The 20,270-nt window shown below is 40.1% G+C and overlaps 2 protein-coding genes across 2 annotated transcripts; both read right to left on the bottom strand.

Annotated features, from left to right (window-relative positions):
* Positions 1-3,983: 3,983 nt before the first annotated feature.
* On the bottom strand, positions 3,984-14,296 carry RWDD1 (RWD domain containing 1). Its single transcript, XM_080342823.1, has 7 exons — positions 14,163-14,296; positions 12,541-12,606; positions 11,195-11,325; positions 10,134-10,277; positions 8,983-9,115; positions 7,011-7,073; positions 3,984-5,212 (listed from the first exon to the last, which is right to left on the bottom strand). The coding sequence occupies exons 1-7, from the start codon at positions 14,233-14,235 to the stop codon at positions 5,100-5,102; spliced, it is 723 nt and encodes a 240-aa protein (XP_080198949.1). The 5' UTR covers positions 14,236-14,296; the 3' UTR covers positions 3,984-5,099.
* Positions 14,297-18,305: 4,009 nt separating this feature from the next.
* CALHM4 (calcium homeostasis modulator family member 4) lies at positions 18,306-20,030 on the bottom strand (the record flags this gene model as incomplete). Its single annotated transcript, XM_080342206.1, has 2 exons — positions 18,306-18,704; positions 19,473-20,030. The coding sequence occupies 2 exons, from the start codon at positions 20,028-20,030 to the stop codon at positions 18,306-18,308; spliced, it is 957 nt and encodes a 318-aa protein (XP_080198332.1).
* Positions 20,031-20,270: the final 240 nt, after the last annotated feature.

Genomic DNA, 20,270 nt, shown 5'->3' with positions numbered 1-20,270 from the left:
ATAATACCAGAGTTGTAGACAACCCAGTGAGGATAGATCAGTGTTGCTAAAAACTCTCTGAAAAATGTTTCAGTTGTGCATTTCATGAGGCTTTTTTTGGCAGAATCTTCCATGTCCAGACTGGAAGACTGACCAGCTCTGGTATGGTTATGCTTTGATATGTTTGATTTCCTATTTCCTTGGTGAACACTAATTCTCAACTGTTTGCTATTAAAGTGACCTTCGTGTTGCATTCTCTTGTGTTGCTTATTGACTGAAACACTTCATTGCGTTGTCTGTCATGGTTCTTGAGGTCATGTCTGACACTTCATGACATGAAATACAGAGGAAAAAACACAAGCCATAGTTATGGCAGTTTTTAAGTGAACATCCACTCTACCACACCTGATGATCTACTAGAACTACTGATGTGAAAAACTACCATCTATGATGATGTCCTTCCTCATTTATTCATTGACTCCCTATCATGGTTTAACTTGCCCATGATTCAGCTCCACACAGCAGCTTGCCCATGGTCTTCCCCTGAGAAGACAAATAGAGACATATCTCAAGATCTTCTTCTTATCAACAGCTTAAAAATATTTGAAGATTCAACAACTTTACTCTTGACATGAATCTGGTCTATGATATATTCATCTTTGTAGACAGTGGTGACTTTCATGTTGCTTACAGAGGGAGGTCCAACTCCTGCGTATTTCTCAACTCTAGCCATTGAAACTACTCACAAATTAGAGCTGTAGTTTCTCCTCTCCATGTACACAGTGTTAAGTCTTTCATACATCTCTAGCAGCTTTTTCCCCTTCAGTAATCTTCTGTTCCTTTCAGCACAGCCTCAGTCAGAATGGCAGGGGGAAAGGACATGATCTGAGGAGGAAACATTTTGTTTCAATTTTTTTTTCAGACACCAATCACACTTCCCTAGTGGGGAAAGCAAGTTTTGGATCCACATCCCTGTCTCCTGCTGTTGTCTACATGACCAAACTATGGTGGCTGCTTTTGATTGCTATTGAATCAATATCCTAACAATCAGGCACAGCAGGATACAAGTTCTAATTTTAAAAACAGTCCAAATAATAATCTTGACTTGATAAAGAGCATCTAACCTTGGCTTTCCCATAAATTGTTCCAAAAAATGTCAAACATACTTCCAGTTCATATAATAGGTTTTTGTTGCTTGTTTGCTTTTTTCACTGGTCCCAAGGGATCAGCTCTTCCTTCTCATTTTCAATCCACCAATTTTAGCCTTTTGATATATTTTACCAGCTTTTTTCCTGGACAGAATTACTTCCTGCAACGCATAGCTCACTGGTTCTATTAGGCAAAAGTGACCCCATATAATTAGCCTACAAGAGGAATGCTTCCATGTCCTTCAACTGTACAGTCAGATCATCTTTCCTTTTGAAACTCTGCACCACCGATACCATGAAAATAAGTTTAAAAAAAAAAAACCTTATGTGACAACATCCCCTGACCTCTGAGTCTGAGCTTCCAACATGAGTCTGAGCTTTCCCCACATGTGTATTTACCCTGGCCACAGAACAGGTAAAAGTAGTTCAATATCAGTAGTCTGACGCAGACCTGTTGCTGAGTTCGACATTAGGTACAAACAGAACTCCTGATTACAAGTAGAGCCTTGATCTTTACTCTTTTTCTAATAGCAGGAAGCCCCAGCATAATAATAAAAGCCCGATAAACCTGACGGTACACTGCATGCCACAGCCCAATGGGATCAGCTCACTCTATCAGTTGCAGATTTCATGAATGTGCAGTGCAGAAAGTAAAATTGAGTTCATGGCAATATACACAATTACATCAAAGAACTGAACCTGAAAAGCCTCCTCGATCCCCACTCTGAGCCAAGTTGCAAAGCATTGAAGGGCTGATTAAAAAAAAAAAGAGTAGTATTTCAGGCCCTGTCAGATTCTGCACCACGAGAGAGAGCACTCACATGACAGTTTATTCTCTCAGGATCCAGAGTATCAGCATCCTGGATACAGGCACAGTCTGCTGTCTGGTCCAACAAGTTTTGAATTTATCTCACAACCACAAAGTTTAAAAACTGGAGGTAGCCAGATGGTTATAAGTCTCCTAAGAGAAAGACTGAAGTTGATTCTCCCTAGAGGAAATGTAATTCAAGCTCCCCATTTTTGTCCAAAATAGGAAAGGACAGGAGGAAAAACAAAACAAAAAAACACCCTTAAGTTTTTTTTGCTTTACAGGAGATCATAATTTGGATGCAAAATGCTAGGCTATGCAGCATGCTCAAGATTGTACTCCTACAGCATCTTGACAGAATGGGAATCATCCTACAAATTTTAATAGAGCTCAGGCACCAATTATTCAAAAAGTTCAGCATGATCAAAACTAAATTATCTCTGGTCATAGTGCAGTGTTGCAACTCACAATAATCTCCCTACATGCTTTACAGTGTACGCTTTCAACTTCGAGAGTTAAAAGCAAGATGCAACCAAGGTTGTAGGCACCATGATCTTGAATTATGAAAATTCCATCAAAGTTTATTGGTAGAACTTTATTAGATTACTATGAATTAGACCTCAATCTAATCCAAAGTGCATAAATGAATTTCAAATATATCACTTAAACTTCTTCCACAAAAAATCCCCTTTATTCAGTCCATTTCAGCAAACTCCAGGACATAAACATAGCCAAGCTTACTCTCAGTCAATTTCCCTTTTATTTCACAGATGTTAATTACTAACAAAGGTAAATGAAGCTGAAGCTCAGACTGAGTCACTGAAATCTGTTCCACAGACTTGGAGGAACAGACTTTATACAACTTTTTGTCACTTCAACCCTTATTATTTCCTCTGCTTTGAGATATAAGATGTTATAGTGAAAACACATTTTCACATTTTAACTTGTTTGACATTGTTTTAACATTTTTAAGCTATAGATCCTTTGCATGAAAACTAATAAATACATTAGTGTGAAAACAGACTAAAAAAAAAAATCTCATTTATCTAGAAATATCATTGAGAAACTTTTTTCATACATAGATGATTCTTACAAGTGACCCACTTGGAAAATTTTCTCAGATTACAACATTTTGCATGGACTACATAGCATTCTTGGATTCAGTCTAGATTTAAAGAGAACTTGCTCCTCTTTTGAAAAAAATGCCAGTTTTAAACATACATAGCTGAAAATTGAAAGTCTTAGGAGTCATCTTTCTTTTTAAATGCAGCTGAATCGAGACATACCAGAAGCAAATTAAGTTCAGTGCTGAGAGCATTTTAAAGCATCCCAGCAATTACACAGGAAGTTGGATGTAGTCACTGTGAAGCTTTCAATCCAACCATATCTTTGGAAAAGTCAGACTTAATATCACATTAGCTCACAATTTCTTAAAATATTTGGTAACTGCTGGAACACAGATCCTGCTTATTGCTTTGAAACATAACATTATCAGTGAAACCTAGATGCTTGTCAAGAGTTCTTAGCCAAAATTAAAAAGATCAAATAGAGGACAGTAGGAACAAAGGCACATGGTTAATTTATAAAAGTATTTATACGGTACTTGAACATTTATTTCTATCTACTAGAAATTTGTTCAGCTTGAATACAAAAAGACTACTGAAGCAGGTTAAAGGAGATCATCCTAAACAGATGTTCTCGAGCGATATGAGCAGAGAATCTTATACACTGTTATTTCCAGAATTAAATTTCTCATTTTGAATATGGAATTTCCAAATGTTAAAGTTCATAAATTTATTATTCCTCTAAGCACTGTGATACTTCAGTGCAGCCGTCTTCAGAGGCTGAAGCTGGCACAGTTAAGGCAGTCTACTAACAGTATTTTAAAATTCAGCACAGAGTGTTTAATCATCAAGGTGCCTGGTGGTTCTCTATTTGGAGAGCTCTCATTTGAAACCTTCGTCCATACCCTCACCCTTCCAGCTGATGCAGTCTCAAACACAGTATGTTCCACCACCACAGTTCTTGTGGTGTTTTGGGTTGTTTTTGGAGGTGGGAAGGGAGGAGTCATCTAACATCAAGCTGCTAGCTTCATATGCAATTCTGTGGGATGGTTAACATCCACTAGCTGATGTGTAGATTTACTGTACACTGTGCTGACCTTTCTAGGCTGCCAGCAAGATGCTTCTAAAACAACACCCATTACATTCAAACCTATAAGCAGTCTATAAATCCTGGTACTGTAACCTGAACTCCACTGACAGTGTTTTCACGTAGTTTGTTCCCAAAGGCAAATTAGATTTCCTAGGTTTTTTTTAAATTATTATTATTTTTATTTCTGCCCCTCATGGAAGTTAATTGTTGCACAAGTTAAAAAACCAACCAAACAAACACAAAACAAACACCAACAACCCTCTCTGAACAACCAACCAAACCTTTTCAGACGACTTTCTCATTCTGATTTTTTCCTACAGACTTGAACTAGTAATTTTGAAACTACCATTCTCAACTACAGCAAAAGATTTTACTTCAGTAGTATTAAAATGGTTTTCATTAAACTTTAATAAGGCTGTGCCTTGATAAAAGGTGACTAGTGCAGTCTATCTACAGCTGATAGGTTGGGGCACCAGAACAGACTTGAAGTGTCACAAAATTCCACAGAAAAAAAAAAAAAAAATAAAAAAAAAATAATAAAAAAAATATATATATACATATAACTGCATAGTATGTCATCCCTTTTATTCACCAAAGCTGCCCACGTATATCCCAAGTGGAAAATAGAAGAACAGCTGCTCAGCCTCCAGATGTAGGTGTGTTTAGTGCTTGCTATAACATCTTTCCATCTCGTTCATTGTCACATCTCGTCAAAGGGCAATTACAGAAGTGAGAAGGAAAAATAAGTGAAAATAGAATAGCATTTTCAGACAGATCAATATTCCTCAGATTTTTCATTTGAAATATTATAGTAAATTTATTTACTAAGAAAGTCATCAGAATATCACTCTCCTTGATTTAAAATATTTTGTCTTTTTTCTTTGGAAAAAAAGAAAAAGGAAAAAACCCCCACAATACACATTACTAAAACCACAGATGCTGTGGATTTCCTGCCTGCTCATCTCTCCTCACATATGTCCATGCTGATGACAGAAACAGTTCAAAAGAGTCTAATCACTATCTAAATTAACAGGGTTGTAGTCAGGGTCATCCTCTTCATCTTCCAACTCTAAATCATCCATTTCTTGGAATAAAGATTCATCAACCTCCACGCTGTTTCCAGCTGCAAAGAACAGAAAAAATATTTAAAATATTTTATTTTTATGCAAGTAAGAAAACAGGATCTGAACAACAAGATACACAACACACTTTCATAGGCATTCTTCGATGTAGGTAGCTGTTAAGTTACTTTTTTTTTTTAATAAATCAAATCAATATGAAAAAGGAAATGCCACATTTTATCTTTTTACAGCTGAAGTGAAGCTTTTTTTCCTTATACCAAAACTCAGTCAAGAAAGATGTCACACAGGACTTCAATCTATTGGGAGAATGAAATTAACATTTATAGTTCCCAGAAGTAGAGATACTTTAACAGGATCTGGGAGAAAGTAAGAGCTCAGGACCTCACGGCTGGAATAGTCACAACTATCATAGCCACAGAAACACAGCGAGTTCATAAAAAAACCCCTACAGACCATTTATATGCCTACATACATACATTTGCTTTCAGATCTCAATTTTAAAATCTGAAGATTCGCATGCATTCACTTTTTCTTCTGAAAGAGATGCTGCTGACCTAAGGATAAAGGATTTAAAGGCTCGAGAACTATCACAACTTTGTGTGTATCAACAGTGACATCTTCCGGCCACTGAATGAAGTTCTGTTGTTTCACTCTATTTGAACGAGCCTTTATAACTGTTTCCACCTAAAAGACATTATCCTGTTTAAGCAGTGAAAGTTTGTATCACTTATTACACGGTATTGTAATATTAAAATCGCAGTTAGTAACCTGTTGCATTCATGAAGAATGCAAACAACGATAAAACCAGGAGTTCCTAATCAGAGATAGCAACAGGATTAAAAATACATTAATCACAAATCATTTGGGTACCAAGCCCAAATACAGAGTTCTGTTCCTCCTTTGATACAACCAAACCTTCCGTCAACACCTCATCTTTACTTCGGGCATTCTGGAGGAAGACAAGGTTAAATTATGCCGTCTAACTGAGACTCAACTCCCCCATTAATGCCATTTCAAGTTTATACTCACTGATGTTCATGAACAACTTTTTTTTTTAATTGTTACTTGCAGAGAAAATTCTTGACTCCCTTCTGTGTGTGTTTTGCAATACCAGTAGATAATGCAACTACATTAAAGAGTTGTCTTAAATCTAAAATCAGTCTTTTAAACTAGGATACTAAAAGGCAGAACAGAAAATTAAATATATATGTGACTGTGAGTAGATTTATTTGATTTATCTCCAACAGATTTTCTAAGTTTAACATCTTTTGGCACAGGCTTACAAAATGTTCAGCTGGCACCAAGTCAGATATTTTTGGTAAGATAACAGGCAAAACTGCACAAAACCACAAAGACGAACTGGGCTGCACAGCAGCAAACAGCATTTAGTTTGATCTGCAAGATTTAGGATTGGTTCAGAGAGAAGAGAGAACTTTGAGATCTTTGCTTGAAATTTTGGGTAAGAAGGCTGGCTACTAGAAAAAAAGGAAAAAGCAGGGTCTACTTGTGGGGGTTTTGTTTGTTTTTGTTTTGCTTTGCTTGATTTTGGTTTTGCTTCCAGTCCAAACACTTGAATCGAAGCAACAGAAATAAGATCAACTCGAGCTCAAAACTGCAAAGAAATACACTTCAGGATCTTGAAAATGTTTTGTTTGTTTTTGAAAGAAGTTAAAATCACTCCTGCTCAATCTAAAAAACAGTCACTCTTAGAAAGTTGTTCCAACGTAAAAGTGATACTGATGTAAGATATTAAGTCAGAAATACAACACAAATTTTGCTTCAGAATTTTGACCTATTTTAAACCACTGTCTTTCAATTGTGGAAACAAACAGAATTTACCTTCCTCCAAGAACTGGATGTCAGAGGTGTCAAGGTTGTGATCCATTTCAAACAGCTGTTTACCTAGAAATAAAAAAAAAAAAAAAAAAAAATTAAAAATATATAAGCCAGTAGAATTCTGAAATTACTATCAACCTAAGGCGACATATATTTCGGCACGTATATTTCAGGCTTTCCAAATTCACCAAATTGATGAGTCTTTTTTCTTTAAGCTGCTCACTTCTGTAAGTTCCTCCTCTTAGATGTGATAGTGGCCACTGTCTCTTATAGTCACTTTAATGTTACTATGGCTTTAATACTGGGGGGTGGGAAAATTTACACTGTACTGCCCCATAGTTTTTGATCAGTCCTTATTGCTTTAGTCCTCATGCATTCCACCAGGAATCCTCTGTGGGAACTGGAAAGGAAATGAGCTGCCTCCCCCACCTTTTTCCATATATCCTCCCCATTTGAAAAGCAACTTGGATCCACACACAAATCACAGGCTCCTACACACATAAACGCCTGTGAAGGAAACATCACACAAGGCAAAGTAGAGCCCTTCTAATTGGCAAGTAGGGGGAGAAAAGCTCAGGACTTTTTCCACATAAACTACCCATCTTCCATCTGTATTTGCATTGCTTGTGCAAGCTTCTGCCAACAAGACTGGTTGGTGTTTGTGGTAAAACTCTTAAGACAACTTTAACTTCTACTGGGGTTACACTTGTGACATTTGAGAATAGGCTTGGGTTTAGTTTTGTAAAGGGGAACTTCTAAGTTGCACCAAGGGAGGTTTAGATTGGATATTAGGAAAAAATTCTTCATGGAAAGGGTTGTCAGGCATTGGAACAGGCTGCCCAAGGAAGTGTTTGAGTCACCATCCCTGGAGGTGTTTCAAAGACAAGGTTCTTAGGGACATGGTTTAGTGCTAGAGTTAGGTTATGGTTGGACTCGATGATCCTGAGAGTGTCTTCCAACCAAAATGATTCTATGATTCTATGTTTAGAGGAAAAGAGACACAGCATGCTAAAAATAATTCTAAGAACACGAAATCTAGAAGAAGCCTGATCTCTGCTATCTTTGTAGATTCCCAAATGCATTCCCTTCAGAGAGAAATCAAGCATGTCCCCTAGTCTTTACAGCTTTTCATGAAATTTACTACCATTAACATTTCTATCTCTCTCAAATTTCATTCAAACTAGCCGAAATTTTCAAAAGCCTTCAGAAAGGAGGAGAAAAGATAACAGTGATACAGCACAATCACATTGGTCATGTTTTCTTAAGTAATCAGGTTACAAAGTAGATCTAATATCACAGGAGAACCAGTTCAAGCTGTGGAGAGCACAAAGAAGATGCCCAAGATTTAATTAATAAGAAAAGTTATTTCCTCCACACTTTGCCCACTTAATAGAGCATTTGCTTTCTTCTGGACAAACAGTGATCTGCAAAACAAAAAACCCAAAACACTGCTACGACAAGCTCTTACCTCAAATATCAGAGCCATTCTCACTAGGCATCATAGGCTTATTGTTAGCAGTAGCCAGCCTCTGTGTTGCTTCAGTCCAGCAACAGCATAGCAAATTTCTACATGTGCCTGAATAACCTGAACTCACTGTGATCCACTGCAATAAAAGGCAAATCAATAAACTGTCTGATGTAGATTCTTCCTGTTGGTTAACAAACCCCAACTATTTCTGCCAGAACAATGCTTGTTAGTAGTAGCTCTAAGAGGCATACTGTCTGGGATAAAACTGAAGAAGCTTAAACACACAGTTTGGGAACCTTAATGACTTCAGCAGAAATCCTGAATCAATGAGCTTCATATTTAGCCCAAAATCAGCACTCACGCTTCATGTGACATGGAGGACAATAATCAAATACTGCATTAAGAGTTCTTTTACTACCATCATCCTTCAGTGTAAAAATCACACTTAAGCTTGTCAGTAGAGTCCAATAACATTGCAAAAACTTCAGGACCAGTTTTAAATCTTACCACTTAATTTATTTTTGCCTGCTTGTTCTTCTTCTTTCATTTTTTTCCTTTTTATTTCTAGAAGTTCTGCATCAAACTTTGCTTTCCAGTTTAGGAAATTCTCAATAGTGACAGGAGTGCCATGAAAACGTTGCTGAAAGAACAGAAAAAAAAGCTGCAAACACAACTCACAAAGCTACAAGTGAAGATGAGCATTCTTTTAACTATTTAAATTACATCATTCCAGAAGCACTGTCAGCTGTCAAGTATTCTGGGAAATTAACCCTGAGAATACACACAACACATTTGTTACTGTTTTTTGTCATGGGACTCTCCCTTCAGAGAGCTGTACTGAGGTGGAAATTCTTATGGAAAAACCCCATGTACTACGTTTGGACCTACAGTACAACAGTTAGCAACACACCACTACTACAGGTTATCCGTAAGCTGGCAGAACTTATGAACTCTAAGTGCAATCTACACTGAAATACCTTCCAATAAAATAAATTAACCCTTCTATCTTGTTGAGACAGAAAAAAGGATTATTTTTTTTCCAGATATTTTTCTGCCATTTTCAGAAATACTGAACCCTCTAAATCTCACCACCCTCTAGCTGTTTCCAAGCAAGGAAGTGAAGATTCAGTAGTTGGACTTCTCACAGCACATTTCATGAATGGAAAAACTGTTCCATAGTGGCTGGTAGAAAGGACACATCCAGGAAGGACAAAACAGCCTTCAAGACTGATCCAACTGCTTCCACCCCACCCACTCGGACTACCTAGAGAGACTTCCTCAGACCATGCAGCCTCTGTGCAGCACATCATATTCTACCCTTTTTTCCTCCCCATTCCTTCTTACTGCTTCCAGCAAATGACTGGTTACATCAACTTGGATTTATTTTGAGAAAAATCCCTGTGCCGCCGCCTGAGGAAGTAATACTAGAAAGGAGTGCGAACACACAATGTGCTTCTGAAAAGACTACTTTAGAAAAGTGGCGGGGGGCACGCAAAATCACTTAAGTGCACTAAAGAATCTTCTAGTCCTTAAGTTTTAATTATATAAACTTTGGGATAGATATTCCTCTCCTACTGCAACTGAGAATTGCTCCCACATCAAACCCACGCATTTAAATAAAGCAGGAAATTTTTAGTTGAAATCATTATTGTACATACTTTCTCTTCTTCTTCTGCTTCTCTTTCCTTCTGTTTCTTTTCCTCTTCTCTTCTTGTTTTTATTTGATCTACTATTTCATTTAGTTTCTCCTGTACTGCTGAGACTAGAGTGAAGATCATAACCATTCCTAAATTTTCTTCTGCCTACAAGACAAAGAAATCAACTTCAAACAGAAAAAGAACCTCAAACCCTCAGCAGCTGAATGCAAAAGGTATGATTAGAGAGCAGGGTGCTGTGCAAATGCAGCTAACACAGCTGAGGCACTCTGCACCAGTCTCAAAGGCTCGTTGGATAATTCAAATCAATTGGTCAGTTAATCCAGTTAAAGTTACCCTCAAAGGGGTGTGCAGCAGAACATCAATGATGAATGCTTGCTTTCAGGTTATCTACATATTATAGAGATTTGGAAGGCTTTTTAATCAATAAAATAAAACCTTTAGTATGAATGCAACTCCAAGATGTGAATATCATAAATCTTAAGAGACAACAGTCACTTAAAAGCTCTCTTCTCCTGAAATAGTTTACTCCTTAATCCCACTAACATATAATCTTTTGAAGTGGGACGGTTTCCCAGGAAAAAAACAAAAAGCATCAGTTGATGGAAGGAAGGTTATATGAAGTGTTTCCTTCTCATTCCTCTCCAATGCACCCACACTGATTCCAAAGACTGAAGAGATACTTCCCCTCCAAATAGTTGTGTTATTAAAAAGAATCAATGTACCATTTTTAAATCTTTCCAAACAAGGACGGCTTATTTCCATAAACATTACATATAGTTAAACAAATTCATCATAAACTAGAACTACAAAAGAAGAGAAGCCCTAGAACACTTCTATTTCATTACTGTACCAGTGCACACTGAATTAGCCCTATATTTTTACCTAATTATCATAATTTACATCAATAAGGTCATTCATGAAACCTTGACATTAGTCCCTATGGTATGGAATATGTTTTGAATCAGTAGCACATACATCAGAAAACAACCAAGTTGAGAAAGAAATTCTGGCTAAAGTGTGAAGTGATATCAAGCTGATTTGAGATATCTGATTTTCCTTACCTGTTGTTCTAGTAGTTTTATTATGTCTGTGACATCATTTTCATCAAGATTCTCCTGTGAAACAACTTCATACAGTGGAGCTTCATCAGGATATTTTTCTCTATAGGTAAATTTAAGGGTTGTTTGGACAGCTACAAGATAAAAAAACCCACATATTCTTATGGTGATAACTTTATATATAAACTCTGACTGTATATTTTTGTACTGCATCAGTGTCCTAAAGATTTTAAAATATAAAATATTCTTGGCTTAAAGGAACAGTCATCTCACACAGATGCTAAAACCATACGAACAGATCTAAATACAATGCAAAAGTTTTGAGGAATTAAGATTATTACGTTTACCCTTACATAAACTATTATAGGATATTAATGTCTGAAAGGTTTTTAGAAAGACTGGAAAACTCTAGCACTCACCTTACCACAGAAGCAGCACTCTCTTTTCCCTCATATCCCACTAAAAGCTGAAGAAAATGAGGAAGAGTCCTAACAACAGATCTAGAGAGAATCTCAACATACTAATGCCTTAAATTTCTGGAGTATCAACCTCTGTGTTGGGTACCAGGGCTCCATAAAAATCATATGACAAGGACATACTGTCCACAACAAGCAAATAATAAGTAAAGAGAAGAATTGCCTGAGGAGAATGCACTCAATCTGAAGCCACCCAGCCCTACGATAACATGAAAACAAGGCAAAATAGAATCAAATTCCCTTCATGCATCCTGCCACAATAGCAGGGAAAACTCTTCCTTCAGTTCCAGACTCACAGTTCTGGCATCCGTGTAATCTCTTCAGCACAGACACCCGCTCTAGGCAGGACTTGCTCCTTTAAAAGTGAAGGAGACAGCAGCAGTTCCATCCTTCTGATACAGTAACCCAGAACAGCAGCTGTCAAACTTTCTTAGAGTGAGGCTTGCTTACAACAAGCCCACACAACAATTGATGCCCAACAAATACAAAGGGACTTGGGTACCCCAGCTCTTTCTTCTGGAACTGTTCCTTAAGAGCCATATTTGCAATACACACTCTCCCAATGTGGCTGCTATACATACAGTTCCTACAAAAAAAAAAAAAAAAAAAAATCACCTCACAACCTGGCTGTAAGGTCCTATGGGGATGATGACAACCCATTCTCTTTGAGGCTACGCTGCAAAGCATTTGAGATACAGTGTGTAGAATGCAATATTTCTGTAAACGAAACACAGATGACCAGAATACCCGAATTACATTTTCTGAGGAATGTTGAAGTCCCTAGGAGAACTTAGTGGAGGTATACCTAGTTGTTGATGACAGAATTAGGCTTACACAGAAACTCATTCTATGTTTAAGACACGAGCAACTTACTTTCATCATTTTCTCCTGCTTCAGATGTCACAGTGATTGTGAAAGTTGTTGGCTTTTCTGACAATACTGTTCAAAGAAAAAAAAAAAAGACTTGAAAGACTTCTTAAATCAGACTACTCCTTCTTCATTCACTAAAACTGAACTTCTCAAGGACTAACAACACAAGTAAGCTCTTGATACAGCATTAATGGCCTTTTTACCCTATTCATAAGAACTTTTCAATTAACAAATTTCCAAAAAGTGCAAACCTACCTACTATCAAACAACTTACGTTACCACACTGAATGCATGCAGAAAGCTTCCAAAGCTATTTGCTTTATCGTGCTAGGTATGTGCAATGAGCCACCAGTACACCCTTCACCCTGGACTGTTTTTACGGTATGTCTCCACCTATTTCTATATTTAGGACAGCTTAACATAACAGATGCTTCTAAAACAAAACGCGAACACATGGTGCAGGCCCGGTGTTTTAAAGTTTCACAGACTAGAAATCTCACCGCACAGCTGTGGGTTGCAGACCATAACCTCAAATAAGGACTGCTTTGTATCACTGTTATAACCTATGTCCAATCTAGTACAGATGCTCTCACTGTATTAATTTAATTTTGCCTAATTGCTAATGTACTACTACTACTACTACTGTCTTTTTTCCTCCCTCTTCTCTTGGGCATAAGAGCATTACAGGAAGGAACAGTAACTCAGAGTAAGCATCAGAGGAGAGTCTATGTAAAAGTATAACACTTCCATATCAGTGATTCAGCATCCCCAGCTACCAGAGATCAATTAATATACCTTTAACATAAAGCTGAAGAACCTAAAAGATTTTCAGATTAAAGCAACGTCCAAATGTGATGAGCAAATGTCTGTATGATAAATTTACTGTGAAGTAAGATACTGTGAGACTTTGGACAGAGTAGACACTGTGTAGGAGGAAAAAAGAAAATGCGAAGTTTTTTCACGGTTAAAATTACCTGGATACCAAGCACCATAAATCACGTTGGATTAGCTAGCGAGGAAGATACTCTTAGTTGTTTGATAGTAATTAGGAAACCACGAAGTTCTGACAAATCAACATGTGCATCATATGAAAGTTTCAGCAAGATAACATACTGCACCTGTGAATTAAAGCTTGCGTTTGCTCCACCATAGGCCTGCAGTGGGACAGGGCAGACACCAGCAATGCGCTTACAGAAACACCAGCTCCTCTAAGTACTCCAAACCACGCCGTGCTTCACGGCTGTGAGAAGCTGTTACCAAAAAGGAGAACTGTCCCACACACAAGCCGATTCCTCAACTCCCACCCAGGGCCGCACCTTGTGAAAGGTCTCTCCCAAGAGTCTCCTTCCCGCAGACCCACCCCGGGCCGGGACTCCGGAGCGGGGCCCACGCCGGGTGCTGTCCCGCAGCGGCCCCGGCCCACAGGCACCCGGCCAGAAGCTCCAGGAGCGCTTGGTTTGCCCTCCTGGAGAGAATCAAGAACAACATCGACCCCGCGCAGCTCACGGCGAGCAGCTGTCCGGAGGCGCACGGGCCGGCACGGTGCGGGGGGCGGCTGCGCCCTGCGGGGCCTCTCGCTGCTCCCTCGCACCGGCTCCCCGCGGCCGTGCCCCGCAGCGCCTCACCCGTGAACGAGTCCGGGTAGATGGACTCCAGGGCCTCCAGCTCGTTGCGCTGCTCCTCGCTGTAGTCGGTCATCGTCGCCCGCCGCCGGCCATGGGCCGCCCGAACCGCGAAGCGACCCCCGCCGGCCCGCGCATGCGCGCTCCCCTCCGGCATCAGCTAGACATGCCTAGCGCTCTAGATCGGCGGTGGATGCTTTTGGGCTGGAGGGGAGGACGGTTGTGCGGCGTGGGCTGGACGACTCGCGCGAGCGCTTTCTCGCGCCTCGTCAGTTGAGGCGCGTGGCGGCGGTGCTGGCGTGCGGGGCCCGCGGCCCTGGGGAAAACAGTGGTTGTGAGGTACAGATAACTCGCCTGACGATAGAACCCGAGGGAGTGGCAGGAAGATGTGCCAGGGGAGGTTTAGGTTGGACATCAGGAAAAGGTTCTTCACCCAGAGGGCGGTGGAGCACTGGAACAGGCTCCCCAGGGAGGTGTCACTGCCCCAAGCCTGGCAGTGTTCAAGAAGAGACTGGACAGCATCCTCGGAAACATGGTGTGAACTGTGGGGTTGTGCTGTGCAGGGACAAGAGTTGCACTCAATGATCTGTGGGGCTTCCTTCCAACTCAGGACATTCTAGGATTCCATGTTTGATTTTTGGCTGCCTTCCTAAAGACTGATCAAGTGCAGTGCCCTCTGGTCAGTTAATTCTAGTGCTGCTGCTGCTTCATGTTCAGCTCTGTGGGCAGAAGGTACTTGGTGTGTACCTGATGTGTGAGAAAAGTCCCGTTGTCATCATTTGCACCACACCAGCTCTGGCTTCCCCACCCCTGCTGGGAATGGCAGTGTTTGGAGGAGGTGACGCAGTCAGGTGCCGCTGCTTGGATTTCTGAAGGTCTGTGGACTCCCACGTGAAGAGGCAGGATTTAGACTTACTATAAAATGTGCATTGCTGTTAGGCCAATATTCACTGCTTGTCATTCTTTCATTGAAAATTTATAGGGATCAGCAAGCTGAAGGACATTCAAAACTGTTGCTCAGGGTATAGCATGATGGTGCCATGAAGGCAGCTGAATGCCATTTCAGACTGAAATTGGAAGTTCATTTGGTACAACCAGAAAAATTAGTTGGTGGTACAGCATGGAGTTGAAAAGCAGTTACTAACTGTCCTGGTTTTGTTAAAAACAAGTTTCTCTTTCAGTGAATTTTGCCTGTCAGCTAAAGCCTTCATATTAACTGCATTTTTCCTGGAGAACCAGACACATGTTTTGGTAAAACCTAGCAATGGAATGCAAACTTATTGATAAGCATGGATGGACATCTCGCGAGAGGGGCGACGAGGAACAACTGACCAACTGTGTATAACATTCCATTCACGTGAATACTTCATATAAAATGGGAGATCACGAGGATCTCGTCCCTTTTTTTCCCTATGGCCGACATTAGGAGAGGACCTTGCTAGTCGTCCCTGCGAACTGAGGCCTAGTGAGAGACTGAATCCAGCTCTGGTTGGCTGTGGAGTCTAATCCAGGACTTTGGGTGCTGGCTCTGCAGTTGCTGAGACTTTCAAGATTGGTTTTGTATATTTTGTATTTTCTCTATTCTTATTAGTAGCATTAGTAAAACATCTTAAATTTTTTCAACTCTCTTCTCTCTGTCCTTCTTTTTCTCTCCCGATCGCCTGTCCTGAGTGGAAGGGGGGAGAGGGAGGGACAAAAGGGGGAAGTGGGGGGGGAAGAGGGGGTTTACCATACATCTGCCAGGGTTTTATTGTCACCCCGCAATCTTAACCCTCGACACTAACTTTCCAGGAAATGTTCACAGCGATTTCAGAAGTCCCAACACATAAGCAATGTCATTATGTAAGTACAGAACGGGAGTCATAAAGGCTAACAATGTTAGGAGGTCCCGTACTTGGGCGTTACCTGTAAGAATGAATTCAAGACTTGCCCTGGTGAGGCTGCATCTGGAGTACTGCATCCAGTTCTGGGCTCCCCAGTTTAAGAAGGACAAGGAATTACTGGAGGAAGTCCTGCAGTGGGCTACGAAGATTATTAGGGGACTGGAGCACCTTACGAGGAGAGACTGAGAGAGCTGGGTCTGTTCAGCCTGCAGAAGAGAAGGCCGAGAGGGGATTTCATCAATGTTTATAAATATCTCAAGGGTGGATGTCAAGAGGATGGGACCAGACTCTTTTCAGTGGTCCTCAAAGACAGGATGAGGGGCAGTGGCACAGACTGAAGCACAGGAGGGTCCATCTGAATATGAGGAGAAACTTCTTTATTTTGAGGGTGACAGAGCACTGGAACAGGCTGCCCAGAGAGGCTGTGGAGTCTCCTTCTCTGGAGACATTCAAAACCCACCTGGATGCATTCCTCTGTGATCTGCTCCAGGTGGACCTGCTTTAGCAGGTGGGTTGGGCTAGATGATCTTTTGAGGTCCCTTCCAACTTCAGTCTTTCTAAACAACAGTGGACCCTGCTGGGTACTTGCTACACAGAGTAGTTTGAAGGTGCATCAGTTTCCTTGGCTTATGGCCAGCACTTTTCTCTCAGGTGCCTTTTATCAGCCCAGAGTTTCCAGAAAACTTTTACCATGGATATAAAAAGAATAATTTTCACTCAAATGAATAATCACTGCCTGTTCTTATCTCTACCCACAAGCCTTTATTTTATATTTTCCCTCCTCTGTTCAGCTGAGGAGGGGAGTGATCAAGTAGCTGTGGTGGCCATCTGCCATTCAATCAGGGTCAACCCACTACATACCTGAAAGTTTAGGGTTCAGATTAAATAAATATGTGGGAATTTGTAATAATTTGTTTAGTGACATAAAGTGTGCATCCTTCTCCAGTTGTTTAGCACTGATGTCATTTACATTTGCTTAGTGCTTTCTTTTCTTTAGAAGTTTAAATCTTCAATACCAAACATTTGCCAAGATCTGTAATTTAACTTCTGGCTCCTGCATTTTCTAGTAAAATGTACCAAATAATTGTGGTTTTGCCCTTCAGCACTCTTGGCTCATTTATTAACAGCAGATAGCCTATAATCTAGATTATGGCTCTGCAGCACACACATGTACATGTATACATAACAAAGCAATACAGGAAGTATTAGGACAAACTACGGTATGCATTTTCCCCCCATAGCCTTTGAAACATCTGCACAGGAAGTTAGAGAGGAGATGAGGTATAGTAACATCAGCTCATACTACACTGAATTAACACAAAGTCATCATTAAGCACTCACTAAATTCAGTAGGTTTTAATCAGTAATATTTATGAGCACAGTAGTACAGCAATTCTGAGTTTTTCACAGGCAAAGCAAACCATACTGCACAGAAATTTCCCATTCTGATTGGCTATTTATACAGTAGGCAAGCACAAAACAGCTGAGATATTTTGAAGCATATCTAAAGGGAACAGGAGACTGATCTTCATCTTTGTTTCATCCAGAATAGATTTGAACTTGATTTTTCACATGTAAAGGGTTTGTTGATACAACCGCTACATGTTGCACCCCTCCATCCTGTGCCCCTTAGTGGGCATTTTACATCCTTACCAGAATTGAAACTTCTCTCTTCACTGGATCTAGACCCAGCCCGTGTTGAAGTTTCCCTATATGTTTCTTCCATGCTGATGTAGCCACAGACTGAGCTTGTAGTTAGCTCAGTATATTTTATTCACATAATACAAGAAAGATATGGAAGAGAAGAAATGAAGTGTTTCTGCTAGGGTTCACCAAGACAAAGCTGGCTATCTGCTTTTGCCCTGTACAGATCAGACCAACTCATAGAATCCAATCAAAGTCTAGCTATTAATTTTTAAAGATTTTTTGATGGGAGGAAAGAGAAAGCATTTGGGAATAACTTGCTCTCACAGTATATACTCATCCTTTTAGCACAAGTATTACAAAGCAGAGAACTGCAGCTTGAAACAGCCCACCTTAATATACACATAGACCGACATGTCCGACAAGAGTCAGGTACCATCAGAAAAGGCATTTGTAAGCATGTGCTAGAGAACTACATAAATAAGATGTACTTGCTCACATACTTTATATATAAATGTAGTAAGACATTAGAAAGTTCCAGAGCAGCTCAGGTCTGATGTGGAGCTAGACAAATTCCTGCTTTTCTGCAAGGTGTTGCTGGGGGCCTGGACCCTCAGGGCTATGTTCTGATCACAGGGTCTTCATCAGTCTTCAGGTATTTTTTATCTACAGATTCCTTGAGTGCCCAGTCATGAAGGAGGCTGTAGTCATAGTGCTCCTTATCCACACGTTTTAGAAAGGCCAGTCCAGAAATGGCTTGCCACTCTTTGAGAGATGGGATACGGATTTCCTTTACATTTTCACTCCCTGGGACAAAGCCAAAGAACTTCTTTACGTGCTGCATGGCATAGAGCCTGGAGTGCTGCTCCGTTGCTTCATCAAATAGCTCCTGCTCATTATGGACATAGCTGCTCCAGTATCTGAAATGTAGAAAGCTGAGTGGGGAGAAACAGCTTGCCAAGCAGTAAGACAGGAAGACAGTGATGACTACCACAGCAATCAGAAGCCAGCCAGCCACCTTACAAAGAAAAAGAAAAAAAGCTGTTACAGCTGAAAATACTCAGTGATAACTTTTGAGCATCAGAAAAATCTGTAAAATAAGCTTTACTTGCTTTTTCTGACTAACAAGGTTAACAAGGTATAAGCCTGGTAGGGGTCTGTTGTGAAACCTAGTCTCTGCCTGCCGAAGATAGCTGTGTAGTAAAGTTGCTTCTTCCTGTCAGGTTTAAGGAAGTTCTGTTGTATAATTTGTTAAGGATTTTGCCTCCACAGCTATTATTTTGAGAAGCCACCAAATGCCTAACCCATATTAGTTTACAGCCTGTTTAAAATCAATTTCCTCTGGAATGACAACTTAATGTTCCCACTATTATTAATACTTAAGCTTTTAGAATTATGTTTGATCAAAACCCAAGATTTTAATTTGGTTCATGTGGAGCTCTCACAGCCTAGGCCCCTTAGTCACATTTTGTATGCTTGAATGAAGAAACTTCATAGCCTCCCTGGATCTTGAACTTCTGTTTGTCTTACTTGATGGCACTTTTCAAGATAGCACATAAGGAAGAATATATCCTCCAGTAGCAGGTAACAAACAGGACAACCAGTCACGGTAGTTTATATACCTGAAGTTCAGCTCTACTTAAAGGAACAAAGCAGGCTTCAAAACACACAGAGATTCAGCACTCAAGGCAGAAGATCCCGTTTTACCCTAACACTTTGCCTGCTGGATTAACTCTAGTTCTCATCATTAGACTCACAGGCAGCAGAAGAAACATGAATTACTCACTTGTGACTGGTATCGGAGTAGGAGAATCACTTCATCTCTTGCCCGAGTCAACTCTGGAGGAACTAACTGTCTGCATGGAAATGTAGCCAGTATCCTTGTGCGTTCACTAGCAGTAATGTTTGGATTAGTTCCATAATAATTCACAGAGACATACTCACTCATGGCACAGACATAATATGAGCCATTTATCAGGGTGACTGCTAGCCATGTTACTGGAGCAACCAGGGCTCTCCCAGTGATGCTGCACAAGACGAAGCAGATCAGTCTGCACTGCAGTAACCGGTTTGGTGTAGCATCTTCCTGAAGAGGAGACCTTTTGCCTGTAACCAGCCTCCAAGTTTGGTTATTCAGGGCATAGCCAACAATCAGAAGGATCAGTGCAGGAACTCCAAGGAAAGCCAGCCCATAGATAAGGTTCTGCCCAACATGACAGGGACAGCTAAATGTAAAAACAGAAAAAAGTTGCTGCCCACCTATTGTCAATATTGCAATTACAGCATTAGCAATAACAACCTCTTTGCCTTTTAGAAAAGTTAACCACTTTGGAGGGAAACCCATTTTAGATCCTACTCTTTACTAGATTCTTTTGCTGTAAGTCAAAACTAGCTTTTAGTTACATTTAATTAATGGCAGACTGGAACAGAACAAACTCCAGCAGCTTAAAAAGACCCCCAAACATTACACACAAAAACCCCTCTGCTAATCTTTCTCCTCTAGCTAATTTTTGATTCTACTCCATGACAGCTAGAAGCTGCTTTGCTAGCTTTAAATATACTTACAGACATCCAATCATGTATT

This window comes from Nesoenas mayeri, assembly GCF_963082525.1.
Source record: "Nesoenas mayeri genome assembly, chromosome: 3".
Lineage (NCBI taxonomy): Eukaryota > Metazoa > Chordata > Aves > Columbiformes > Columbidae > Nesoenas > Nesoenas mayeri.
Note: the sequence above shows the minus strand (reverse complement) of the source record. Positions and strands in the feature narration are given on the sequence as shown.

Bases quoted from the DNA above. Each gene is read 5' to 3' on its own strand.
- RWDD1 (XM_080342823.1), bottom strand. From the start codon at position 14,235: ATGACCGACTACAGCGAGGAGCAGCGCAACGAGCTGGAGGCCCTGGAG. The intron at 10,278-11,194 runs GTAAGGAAAATC...TTTGTCTTGTAG, and splicing joins TAAAACTACTAGAACAACAG to GCAGAAGAAAATTTAGGAAT. The intron at 5,213-7,010 runs GTAAATTCTGTT...TGTTCTTTGCAG, and splicing joins CATCCAGTTCTTGGAGGAAG to CTGGAAACAGCGTGGAGGTT.